We start from the raw sequence: 13,750 nt of genomic DNA on the forward strand, positions 1-13,750 counted from the left end.
AGGAGCTGCCTCGCGCGTTCAAACAGGAGCCGCCCACTGTCAAGCCTCCTTTGGATAGACCGGGACTGCAGCCGGCACTCGAATTATTATTAATTAAAGTGCTTCAAGCCGCCGTCGATGAACTAGGCAACTGGTTCAGAAAATGGAGGATTGAAGTGAACCCCACCAAGAGTGCAGCGGTACTCTTCGGTAACGCAAAAAGCATTCGAGCTAAATAACAACCGACCGACATAATTAAATTGTATGAAACACCCATACCATGGGTGAAGGATTACAAATACTTAGGAGTCACGTTCAACATCAATATGAACTTCAAGAAACATATCGATACGGTATGCAATAGAGCCCGATTTGTCCTCAGTCGCCTTTATCCACTTGTGTGTGGGCGAAGCAAACATCCGCTCAAACACAAAGTGACGCTGTACAAAACTATCGTACTGCCCATAGTGTCATACGCAAGCGTCTTATTCGCGCACACCCGACCGAGCTACCTACACCGTTTGCAAGTAGTTCAAAATAAATTCACGCGCACGGCAACCGGAGCCCCGTGGTTCATCCGAAACGTGGACCTTCACCGCGATGTAGAGCTTCCGACGATAGCTCAACACTTTAAAGAGATCTCGCGACGCTTCTTTGACAAGACGCCTAACCATCCCAACACCTTGGTTAGGAAGGCATGTGGGTACACCCCCCTTCACCATAGTCTCAACCCAATAAGACGTCCCAGGCACGTCACGGTAGACCCTGATGACGACATCACCATCGCGAACGCGACACCCACACAAACACCGACACAGACACGCACACACCGCCTTCGCAGGCGTAGGCGCGGTCAACCGCCGCAAACCACTGGCACACGTTACTCTGACGATGGCCAGCGGCCCGGAACCTAGATACACCACACATTCTCTTGATACCCGACGAGACGTTAGTCCTCGTCCTGTAATCGTTTCACTCCACTCACACTCACACACGGACTGACTGTCGGATTGGCATACACCACTTACACAATCACAAACACACTCCACAAACAGACACTTACATACATTACACAATACATCACCATAATAACTAACGCTAGGGTGAAGGTGTATAACTTCAAAAATAATGTGGCTTATCTGATGGAAAGAAAAAAATACCAGCCAACCATGTATAACAACAAAATATATGTGTAGACGGCCCTTTGAGATGGGGAGGACCTACGCTCGAGCCTTTGAGTGCGTATGTATGTGTTTAAGAATTTTTTTCATGAATGGGGAGGACACACGAGCGTACGGGACACCTGGTGTTAAATAATCACCGCCGCACATATTCTCTGGCAGCACCAGAGGAATCACAGGAGCGTTGCCGGTTTTTTAGAAAAGTGTAGGTACGCGCTTTTTTTGAAGGTATCTGTCGTATAGCCCAGAAAACACCGCACAAGGAAGCTCATACTACAGCTTGGTTGCACGTGCAAGAAAGTTCTTTGAAAACTGTACTGAGGAAGAACGCCACACATCAACTTGTTGGTGATGATATTCTTATTTGTGGCGTGTGGTGCGAAGGTGGAATTCGCCGCAGGAATCAGGCCAACAGCTCTTCGAATCACTCTCCTTGATAAAAGCTGTAAAAAGAGCACAGAGCACTGGGTCCCCGACAAGTCGAGCATATCTACGTTGCACGCGGTCAAATGGTTCGATCTTATACTGGGGTGCGCCAGACCAGAGATGACAGCTACGAGTATTTGTTGCATATGTGGCCAGACCTTCGCTTTGTAGAGCGCTAGAATATGGGCCGGCTTGAAGTATTGCCGGCTCTATCTTAAATAAAAAAAGAATGTTAAATAAAAGCAGACAGTACTCATTAATATGATACTTTATTATTATGAATTATTTACAGTAATAATATTATGGTTCAATTTTCTCACAAAATATATTAAAGTTAGCCCGAGTGTGTTCAATCAACGAATCTAAAAGGCTATAAATTTAGATTGCTTTCATCTGTTGTTCCTGATTTCTTATAAATCTTAAGATTCTTCTGAAAGTACCATGTATAATATCGGTATTAATTTAATACTATTAAACTTCTATTATAGTCCTAACTACGCCACACGGTGGCGGGGATGGGGTACTAAGAAGTCAGCGGGTGTCTCACACGATGCCCCTCCCCGCTACACCACCCGCTACCCGCTAACATCTTAGTCCCCGTCCCCGCTATCGTCTGTCACCCCGTGGGACGGTCGCGCACACAGTTGTGGGACTATAATTGCATCTATTCTACAACTTTGTTATTCATTTGTCAGATCTGATGTGGATTGATTCAGAACTAAATTAAGGAATAATAAAAGATCTAATGGCATTTCTATACTTATTAATTTAGTACTTATTCTTTCTGATTAAAGCGAGTGTTACACGTTTAAATAAAATACTTTTTAAAGTATTAGAACGCGTTTTTTCTTACCGCATTTTTTTACATAAATGTAAATTTGCGTAAATTTACTTTTTTATAATATATTTATTTAACTCGACGTTTCGTGACCTTTGCAGGAGCACGTTTTCAGGGGTACTATTTTTAAAATGTAACTTTTACGAAAATACCTAATGTAAAAATAGAGTAACAAGTACCTAAACGCGTTTTAATCCTTAAAAAAGTATTTTTTTTATAATATTTACTTAATAATCAATAATTTTTTGCTAACTTTTATATAGGTACTTACGTGTTTAAAAACAAGTATATTATTGTAAAATAATAAATGTCTTTTATTTTTTTAAACAAAATAACAGATTTATATAGAAAAAATTATATTAATAAAATTTGGTTTGTGTTGATGCATGACTTTAATTTAGAGATAACTTTATTATATTGTAAATTTATCATATATTTTAATAGGAAATAGAATTTTCTTCTACACATAGTATAATTTGAAATTTAACCCTTATTACAACATTGCATTTCAAATAACTTATATTTAACTTGTAATGGTAAACCATTGTTAAAATATCTGCTGCTACATCTAAGTTCTATCTACTACTATATTTAATTACTTCACAATATATTATTTTATATAACAGTATATCTAACACAAATCCATCACAATAACTTTAGAATATCAGTTTGTTTTCGTTTTATAGTATGCGAATCATACTAAATAAAATTTATATATAGCTGGTATATTTCTACAATACTAACAGATAAACATATTTTACATTGATAACATAATATGTATTTATGTAATTTTTAAACAACAATATAGAAGGCCGTTATTTAACAAACAATAGGATGATCTGCAATCAGTTTGAGTTGTCATAAACCTACACTAGCGAGATACTTTTCATATTCATAAGAATTAAAAAAATCCATTTTATTAATTATCAACCATAATAAGCTCACCTAACTCAAGTAATAATGAATAAGACAGATTTCTGTAACGAATACCTATTTATTTTAAATTAATAGTTAGCATTATTTAAATTTACAGCCGCCCATTCAATATTCGCGTTATATTTTTCACATTATTGACTTTTGGGATCGTATTTTAGAAAACTGTTCGGTAAGTCCCAGGTCTTTCAGTCTTGAAGAATACATTTTAAACACAATAATTTATTGTTTTTTATTACTTTATCAATGTAAAATTTGCCATTCAAAGATTTGTCCATAAAATCTCTCAGTGAATAACATCGATACACATTTAATATACTTACAGTCTGTTCGTCGAAAGTTCATAAAAATTACAAAAACGAATAATATTTTGTTCTAATTTGTAGCAATTTTATATAATCGTAACACAAAAATATTCTAAGCATATATACTGGATATATGATAATATGAATATAATATAGTGGAGTAAATATTTTTATGAATTGGCCAACCGACGCCGACGCAGACACTGTAAGTGCCAGCCATTTTGGCACGCTTGGTTGTAGTGTACTAATAACTATGACGTCATAGTCCATAACAACAAACACACAATTAGTGGAGAGGTTAGACTGCAAAATTGACTTTTAAGTCACTTTCGCTTTGCTTACTTACGTTGGTGTTCAAATGTTTGAAAGATATTTTTTCATTACCTATATAAATATATTTTTTTTGGAAAAAATAATATAATAAATATTGATATAATAATGATAATTCGAAAGTAATAAATGTATTAAAAAATAGTTGCATATTATTTTAATCATACATACATAAGTATGTACATATAAGTATATAGTGTATGTAATTACGCAGTTATGTTATACGAGACATCTATCGGTAAAAAATGAAGGATCACAAATTTAATCATATTTGTAATGAGTTTTAATTTTATAAACTCTCGACGATCAGAATTTAATTTTGATCCTATTATTCGAATAAATTGCTTGAATTTCTTAATTAATGCATGACATAATTCTGACATGACTAGAATTCATCAGTACCTAGAAGAATAATTTAGATTCACTTTTTTTTATAACACTTAGTGTATATCTATATAATTATATACTACTTATTAAGTTTAAGTTGTATTAACAATGGTCAGAATTTTCATGACTTGTTAAATATAGTAGGTAAATAACTTTAAGATTTAAGGTTATAAAGAAATAATATGTAAGTTTTGTAAAATAATGATTTTAAAGTAATTTTATATGGCTTAATGTACAAAGTATTAAATAGATTATCATAGCTCAATCAAAATCAGTAAAGACTCGATAAAATTCACAAAAATATTTAAATGAATTTAATTGATTATTATTCAAGCAGAGACTGGTTTCATTATTGATATCTTTATAGATAAATGTATCCTGGATAACGATCTCCTATTACAGTTTAGCTGCCTAGTGTTTCACCCACGGTGAAATCTTCAAAATATGAAAATATAGCATAAATACATAGATTAATTTTGATTTATTCGTAAGTATAACATATTTATAGTAATCATTAGTGCGTTCCAAACTTAATTTCATATTTACCTAAGTTTATATTAAATCTTAATAATACAGTTTTTTATTAGCAGCTATTGTTTTTGCAGACTAAAATCCAAGGTATGCATGAATTAAAATGCAATAAATTTATTTAAATTTAATTGAAAAGAAGTGCACCTTGATTTTTTAATGCCAAGCGACGATTTTTTCTTCATAAAATATGTAGCCAATGTATTAGAATCTTCGGATCAAAGTTACTTTAATTGAATCGATAGTTTTAGCATCAATAGATTACACTATCTTATTATTAAATACAAAATATCTTATTAATATATGCTGTGTAGGGCAAAAGCATATTAATTATTATAATCAAATCTTTAGTAACTAATGACTATTATGACCTATCTAAGGTGTCCGCTGTGCTACAATTAGTTACTAGGTAATATAGTTTGCTATTTTAATACTGTTTGTATAAAATCAATGTGAACATACAATCCCGTCACGCACGTAATGCGCTGATACAATTCGTGTCAATAAGTCAAGCTATGTCGGTAATGTACTCACAAACTAACAAATAATATAATAATTATTCATAGGTTTGTAGAACGACACCCAAAAGTTTATTAAGGAATTATTACAAACTTCGTTGAACACAAATGTGTATCTACATTTAAAAACTAAAACATTGTAACAAATTCAGTAGTAAGGTTATGTTATTTTAAAGGTTGTTGATAATCTTCAGTAGTCTAAAGATTATTTAATGATTGGAAATACTTGTTACTAAATAATTTTTCAGCAAAAATCACTGATATATATTATTTCAATAATATAGTTTTTCGAGTCCGAGCTTCCCCTAAGCTCGATAGACGGCGTTGTAACGCAAATTTCTCGGGCACTTGCTGATTGCTGAACATAATAATATAGTAAATATTTTATCAGAAGTTAACAATTAATTGAATAAGAGCTATTATTAATTATTATCTTAAAACCATTATATTCAAAGCCGATCTAAATATGACTATTGAAATTGCAAAGATAGGTATTATAAGCAGGCGAGATCGCCTGATATAACTACAGCTATAACTAGATAGTTATAACTGTGTAAGTCCCTATGTATAATAAAATAAAATAGTACATGTATTTTAGTTTTGTAAGTAGTTTTAGTAGCCTGCGCTTAGTGAAGAAAACGTTAATATTACTCATTTCTTTAAAATTTTATGATTTTACCGGACATAACTTGACTACCCCCTAAATGTAGATAATATGAAAAAATAAATAGGATCTTCATAAATACTTTCGGTTAAACCTAGTTTATTCTCAGAAAATTATATCACAAAACACTAGAGATTCAAGAAAGTTAATTCTAATACACACGTAATTAATAGATCTGTCAATAATTTAGAATTAAACACGCAGATTTTATAGAATATGTTACTAAAACTCACCTCACCCTGTAATGAAGTATGATTTGACAAACTCCATGTAAAATTATATTTTATTGTTGTTTCGTCTTTGTATTTTCGTTGTTAGTTTTCACTCGTGCTTATTAAAGAATTACTTATACACAAAGAGATCAATTCCCTAACGAATTACTACAATGATCTTATTTTAAGCAATACATGTTTTAGAATAAGTTTCCTTTAGGAACTTTAATAATATGACAACTGAAATATAGTGGTAGCGATGTATACAATATTTTGTGTAAATAATCTAATCCTGTACCTGAAGTGGCTCACATGTTTTTCAAATATATTTATTTACATGTAATTAATTCCATTACATATTGTTACATTGTCAAACTTCGAAGCTCTGTCGGTTCTGAGCTTGTTGCGTATGTGGTCTGTTGCAAGTCAAACCTCAAGTCTAACAAGATGTATTAGTCAAAGTCATCGAAATATGTTTGAATCTTTTTGACTGTCCAAATCTTTGACTTTGCTCAGACTTTTCTTACGTAATACTTAGCTGAGTTCAATCTTAGCGCAATCTTTGAATAGGTATTTATAGACATATGACTGAGATTACGGCGAACTTACGCTAAGACAGCCCAGTAGAAAGGTCAACCACGTTTCAATATACACTTATTTATGACAGTTCCTAAGGGACGAGACGAGCAGGACGTTCAGTTGATGGTAATTAATACGCCCTGCCTATTACAATGCAGTGCCGCTCAGCATTCTTGAAAATCCCAATAATTCAGAGCGGCATGACAAATGCGCTCGTCACCTTGAGACATAAGATGTTAAGTCTCATTTGCCAAGTAATTTCACTAGCTATGGCGCCCTCTTTTACTCTTACACATTTCTGCTTCACGGCAGAAATAGGCGCCGTACATTGCCGATTATTATTAAACAAACATAAACAATAACTAAGTAAGTATACTAAATTATAATAGTAGGTACTTATGGTACTTATCCGAAACTTATTAAATTATTAGTTAAAATAAGTGGAAATTGATGAATAATTTATACGGACTTGTTCACGTATTTGGTATGAGAAACGGAACGCATTTTTAGATACGTGACAGCTATGGGTGACACCAGACCGAGTATTATACGGTAATTTTAAACCGTCGAACAACAGCTGTTGTGATGACGCAAGGAATTGTTGATCTCCTTTTTGTTCGGATTATAGTCTAAGTGTTTTCTACGTCGTCGTTATGGTGGACTTAAACTCTCTTACTCTCTCTTAAAAATCTGAGCAGAGTCTAAGTCTCTATAGATCTTAGTCTTAGACACAAATTCTTGAGCCAAAGACGGAAACAAGCTATTACCTGGGTATTGACTGAACGGTTCTTGTCTGATGTGAGGTTTCGACTTGGCAATCCTAAAAGAGAACGCTTCCCTTACAAAAATATATTGAGCCGTTTATTATGTAACATCATAGTTGGAATTTATTTAATTTGTCCTAGAATGTTGTCGAAGGAAACACTGTTCATTAGTTAGACTGTGCGTTTGGTGGCCTCAGGACAGTTATACAAATCGAACCACGGAGAATGCGCAGCAAATCTATTACCTCTGGGGTCTTCATTGATGTTACATTTTCGTCGTTCACCTGTAAATAAATGAGTTGAAATTGAGTGTCATTCAAGGTCAGGAACAAGTTGTCTCTACAATAGATTAAGGGCTACGCGAAATAAGAGTTATTACATACTTAGGTATTGATTGAGAATATAATAATATTAGGAAAATAATAAGTTTGTTTGTACGATATTATCCATAAATATAACCATATGTTTTATAAAAAAAGAAGCCCGCTGAGTTTCTTGTTTTCTTCTTCTTCTTAGGTCTGAGGCATACTTTTTCGAATGGGTGGTAGTTTTTGAGTTTCAATAAGTGATATCATATCCTCTTTGAATAAAAATATTTAAATTTGAATTTGAATTTGAATGATTTAAGAACGATCCTAAATGAACATGCTCAAAGTATACTTACTTCAATTTAGAAACAGAAAATACTATTAATTTTAGGTTAAGCAATGCTTAATTCGTACTTAATGCGAACTCCTCAATTCAGAAACCGGCTGACAGATGGGTACAACGTTAGCGGGTGAACAAGCAAGGCGGGGCTCAGTTATTCAGAAGTACTAATACCAGTCTTGTTATATCAGTGATCTTCGCGAAGGCAAAGGTGGGTGATGTATACGCCATCTTGCGGAAGTGATCAGCCTCGTTGAGGCGTAGATTTTGGGACAGTCCCAAAAGCATTTTAAACACGCTAGGAGACAAACATGATGGACCATTTTTGCGACACTTTGCGGGTGGAGATGTGGTGGTATTTATGCCCTACCATAAGAGCCTGATGAAATAAAATTGACAGCAGAAACTAACTGGAGAAGAGTTGCCCAAAACAAAAAAAGAGTGGAAATCGTTGGAGGATGCCTTTGCCAATCGGCACGTCGAACTAAGAGACATTTTATAGTTTATACTTTATAGCTTAAGATTATTGGTTATTCAAATGTTAAATGTTTTTTTAGTTCGCAATAATTTGGCTTAATTATTATTATTATTATTATAAGAGCATTTAGTTTTAATTATTGTTATATAAATTGTTATAATGATCTCTATGTCTAAAATAAATAAATTATAATTCTTACACGCGGACTGGGCCGTCATAACTTCTAACCTCTTAAGGTTTCTTATCTTATTCTCTAAGTGAGAAAAATGTCACATATTGAAGAAATTGTCCCACGTTTAGTCTTTAGAAATACTAATTTGCGTATTAAAGTTAAATAATAGTTTTTAAATTTGAAACTTTAAATTTTATAGCGTCCACGCGGACGACGTCGCGGGCAGTAGCCAGTCTAATATAATCTATTAATATGTAATACTCAAGTAAGATTCTAAGTACATACAGTAGCCATACAATAAATAGTTAGAAGTTAACCTGTAAAATGACGTCACCGCGGCGAAGCCTGCCATCCCGGGCAGCTACACTGTCGTTGTAAACTGCCGAGATGTAGCTCTGTTCAGAATCTGGATGACTCTGGACGCTGAATCCAAGCCTGCTGTTCCAGCCACGATTCAATTCTACAGTCACTATCTGTAATTGTAATGAATCGATTGTCAAAGATGTTGTTAAAATGAAATCTATCTGATGCGTAGACGCAAGTGTGAGATATCTACTGATTTCAGATTCGCTATATAAATATAACAGGTAACGCAATGCTTAAAAGTACTTTTTTCACTCACAACCACACATCAATGCAGCAGTAGACCATAAGTATACCTTTGTCTTATTTATATACTAATAATAATCCAACAGCTCTATATTAAATTACTAAAATTTAATTAGTTTTAGTAAACTCATTCTCGATGCTTTGGATGATAACGAACAGGTAGACGCTGTGTACACTGATTTTGCTAAAGCTTTTGACAAAATATGCCATAAGACCTTATTACATAAGCTTTATCGACTTGGTATACACGGCGATCTTTTTCGTTGGATACAATTCTTCATAGAGAATCGTTCTCAAGCTGTTGTCTTAGGTGGTTATACATCGCGTTACAAATCTATTCCTTCTGGAGTTCCACAAGGGTCCCATTTGGGACCATTACTATTTATATTATATATTAACGATATTAGTGACTATATGAAAAATTCTAACTCACTTTTATATGCTGACGACACAAAAATTTTTAGAGTTATCAGAAATGTAGAAGACTGTAATTCTTAAGTTAATTTGTAAGTTGATTTGAGTAGATTTGAATCTTTTTGTTATAGCAACCATCTTTTTTTGAACTCCGTTAAGTGTTTTGTCATCACTTTTAGTAGAAAGCGTTTGCCAGTAATATTCAATTACAAATTGTGTAATAAAAAATTGACTAGAGTTACTCAAATTCGTGACTTAGGAGTTATCATGGATTCAAAGCTAAGTTTTTTGCCTCACATAGGTAAAATGTTAAGCAAAGCATATAAACAGTTAGGTTTTATTTTACTAGTTGGAAAGCCATTTAAAATGCCTTCCACGTATATAATAGTTTCGTTCGGAGTCACGTCGAGTATGCCTGTAGTGTTTGGAATCCTTTCCATATTATCCATACCAACCGAATCGAAAGACTCCAAAAAAAAATTTGTAAAGTCACTCGATTATAATAGTAATTCTAGGTACTCCAGCTACACTGAATCATGTAATAATCACAATGTTGTCAAATTAAGTGATCGCCGAAACTCTTTTGATGCAATGCTACTTTATAAAATCGTAAATAACCACATTGACGCTCCTTTATTACTACATGCACTTAGTTTTCAAGTCCCCAAAAGAAATATACGTACTTGTCGAAGTAAACCCTTGTTCGTAGTTAAAAAAAGTAGGACGTGCTATGCTGGAAATAGTTATATAAGGCGGACCTGTCGACTTCTTAATGCAAAACTTGCTGATTTAGATATTTTTAAAGAGACCTTGTCCAGTTTTTAAAATAATTTCTAACTGTGCTAAGAAAAGTGAGATTTGAACAATTATCACTATTTAACAATAACATTTTTATTATTTAGTAAATGAGTAATTTAGTAAATCTTAGTTTATTATTAACATTTTTTTTACTAGTACCTCTTTCTATTTTGTATAATTTATTTTTCTCTGCTGTACTTTAGTCTTAATTGTCATAAAATATTAATTTTAAGGAAACTGTAGGTCTAATTCAGTACTAACATCTCTTTGTAAACCTGAATATGTATGTGAATGTTTGTTTCTAAATATATAAATAAATAAATAAAACTGTCGTGAGTTACTGTAACGTTATTTATAAACACGGATTTAGGCACTCACGTTTTATCGGTATGGGTACCGACTTGTTTCTCCGTCCAGTCTATTACTACTACATACCTACTGAGTACATGGTATAAATAGAGTTCTGCCTTATTAGTGGCTATTTCGACTGGCGAGGTATTTCTATTTGGAAACAGATGGGATGGCAATCGGATCAGTACCTAAAAGCAGATTTCCATCACCATCCGTCACACTTGTCGTCTGTACCACGCACTCTCATTAATCGCGCTCTTCGTTTGTGCGATTCGCAATTTCTGAGTCAGAATTGTGAATTGAAAACGTGAGTAAAGCCGTGTTAATAAATAATATAGTAGTATAATAGAAATACATCTGTTATATTATGCTAGCATTGGAAGGTGATTCCTGTTACTTGTGAATATGTTAGTGTAATTGGAACTCTCACAAAAATATCCATTACAAACAATTTTGGTCCCAAGAGCTATTTTATTCTTACCGTAGGCTCATCACTAACTGGTTCATCTTCGAGAGGTTCTATATTTTCCTTCTGAACACAATCCACTTTTGGAGGCTTTGGGTGCTCTTCGGTGACGTATGCTTTACTTTTCCTCTCATTATCCGGTGATAATGCTAAAGCTTTCCATTTCTTCAGTGTGTTACCTAAAAATTTAATCAAATTATTAATTTTTCTCATTTTCTTCAAATATTACAATTTGTTGTATCAACACATTTCCTTTTATTTTATTTTCACTCTTTTTGCACGCATAGAGTTCATTAGAATTGGGATTACAATTTGAGCACTATTTGTTAAAGCGTCGGTAATGGTTTAATTCATATCAAAAATAATTTTCAAATAATCTATTTTCAAAAAATAAATAAGACTTTGACCTTCATAGGATCATTTAAGCTTAGAGCGTATATTTATATCAAATGGGCTGCGTTTTCATCCACTTGCCATCTTGTCCTCTATCATTAAAAAATTAAGAAAATATGATTTCACCTTCTTTATTCAGTATTCTCTGATAATTTCTTATCTATAGTATTCCTTGTGGCTGATACCGTGTTATTTGCTATTAAGGCAAGATAATACTTACCGTCATCTTTGTCAGAAGCAGTATCATTGGTAGAGCTATGTAAAACGGCACTTTGATACGCTGGGTTTGAATGTTTAAAATTTTCATCACTTGATAGTTCCACTGGCATTGAAACGGGTTCTCCGGAGTCTACAGGGAATGCATGCTCGTTGTATCTCTGCTTTGAATCTTCATTATACGCATTTGGGGCGTCCAACGTATCGTTATCCAGATTGTTTAATTCATAGTTCTGCGTTATTACTGCAAAATATATACAACGTTTAACCATATTGTGTTAATTACTGGTGGTATGTAACTAAAGCACTCTGTTAATGCACTACCTTTATTAAATTACTATTTTTATTGTTAAATTCTATCATACATTTATGCTATAAATTATGAAAGTAATTTGCAATACATACAAAAATATATTATTTTGTTGTACAGTTACAAGATACGATTAAATATTAAAAACAAAAACAAAAAAACAATAATTATTAATTGTGCGACTACGAATTTTACATGTGAAGTTAATGCTATCGAGATTCTGTGATATAAACTACACAGCTATTGCAAAATGCGAAAAAAACATATTTTAGTATTGTTCTAATTACAATGTTACGTGTATGTACAAAAACTTATCGTAAAACTAAGCAGGAATTTGTGAAGGCAATCATAATGGCATAGGTATATTACAATAAAATAACGAAATAGCATATTATAATGATACCGCGTGTAATTTACATCTTATAAATTATATGGACAATGAAGTATTATTATGAATCATAACTACTTTTGGTTTTATGGATTTCCCAAACACATAGCAATTTTCGAAATTATTAGTATCGCTGTTTTATGAATTAGCGCGCAATCGCTGACTGAAGATATAAATTACATCATATTAATTTCACTTGTTTCACCTATATCGCTTGCTTCGTTAATTATTATTTCATTTCTTTAGGCCAAATATGATACTTCAATCAGCGTTTTGAATAATGAATTAATGTCATCAGGTAAATAATTGTTTTATTCACTGACAGAGCCTCACCTGTCAGGCTTAATTTCTGATCTCTACAAGACGGCGGAGTAGTAGGGCTAATGAGTGCTGGCTTTTTCTGAGTTAGTCCAATGCCATTTTTAGATTTTTCATTTGAAGAATTTATATCTAATGTGTTGGGACGTTCCGATGGCTTCTTTTCTGTTATAAAAGAGGATTTACCATCATCTGTAATATGCTCTTTTGAGTTATAGGTTTTCAGTGCCTCTATCTGTGTTATAGTCTTTTCTTCCCCTTCAATGCTTACGGACGAATCATGATCCAAGGTGTTTGCTTGTGAAGGAATAGGTATTGGGCCACTGATTGTTTTAGATTTAAACCTTTTTGACAGCAAACGTTTGCGTATTGAATGAGAACGAAAAAATTTCTGGGTTGCTGCTCTTCTTATAGGTGGCCGAATTGCTTCGCACTGGCACTCCTGGGATTTCGATTGATCTTCAATGTTATTGGCACCGCTAAGAGTGTGTTGCGGTTTAACCTCTCCTCCATTTGGCAAATAGATATATTTGGTAGAAAAATCA

General features: G+C 33.3%; 1 protein-coding gene across 3 annotated transcripts in view; it reads right to left on the reverse strand.

Moving 5' to 3' along the window:
- Positions 1–1,836: 1,836 nt before the first annotated feature.
- The window catches only part of LOC126965510 (uncharacterized), a 154,111-nt gene continuing 142,197 nt past the window's right edge, over positions 1,837–13,750 (reverse strand). For all 3 annotated transcript variants that reach the window (XM_050809150.1, XM_050809149.1, XM_050809151.1), the window contains 4 exons: positions 12,194–12,433; positions 11,596–11,759; positions 9,260–9,415; positions 1,837–7,928 (listed from right to left, as the gene is read on the reverse strand). In XM_050809150.1, the coding sequence (XP_050665107.1) occupies positions 7,812–7,928; positions 9,260–9,415; positions 11,596–11,759; positions 12,194–12,433 (677 nt within the window). In that variant the 3' untranslated portion in view covers positions 1,837–7,811. The remainder of the gene's footprint in view (positions 7,929–9,259; positions 9,416–11,595; positions 11,760–12,193; positions 12,434–13,750) is intronic.

The sequence above is a fragment of the Leptidea sinapis genome, chromosome 7 (assembly GCF_905404315.1).
Source record: "Leptidea sinapis chromosome 7, ilLepSina1.1, whole genome shotgun sequence".
NCBI classification, from domain to species: Eukaryota; Metazoa; Arthropoda; class Insecta; order Lepidoptera; family Pieridae; genus Leptidea; species Leptidea sinapis.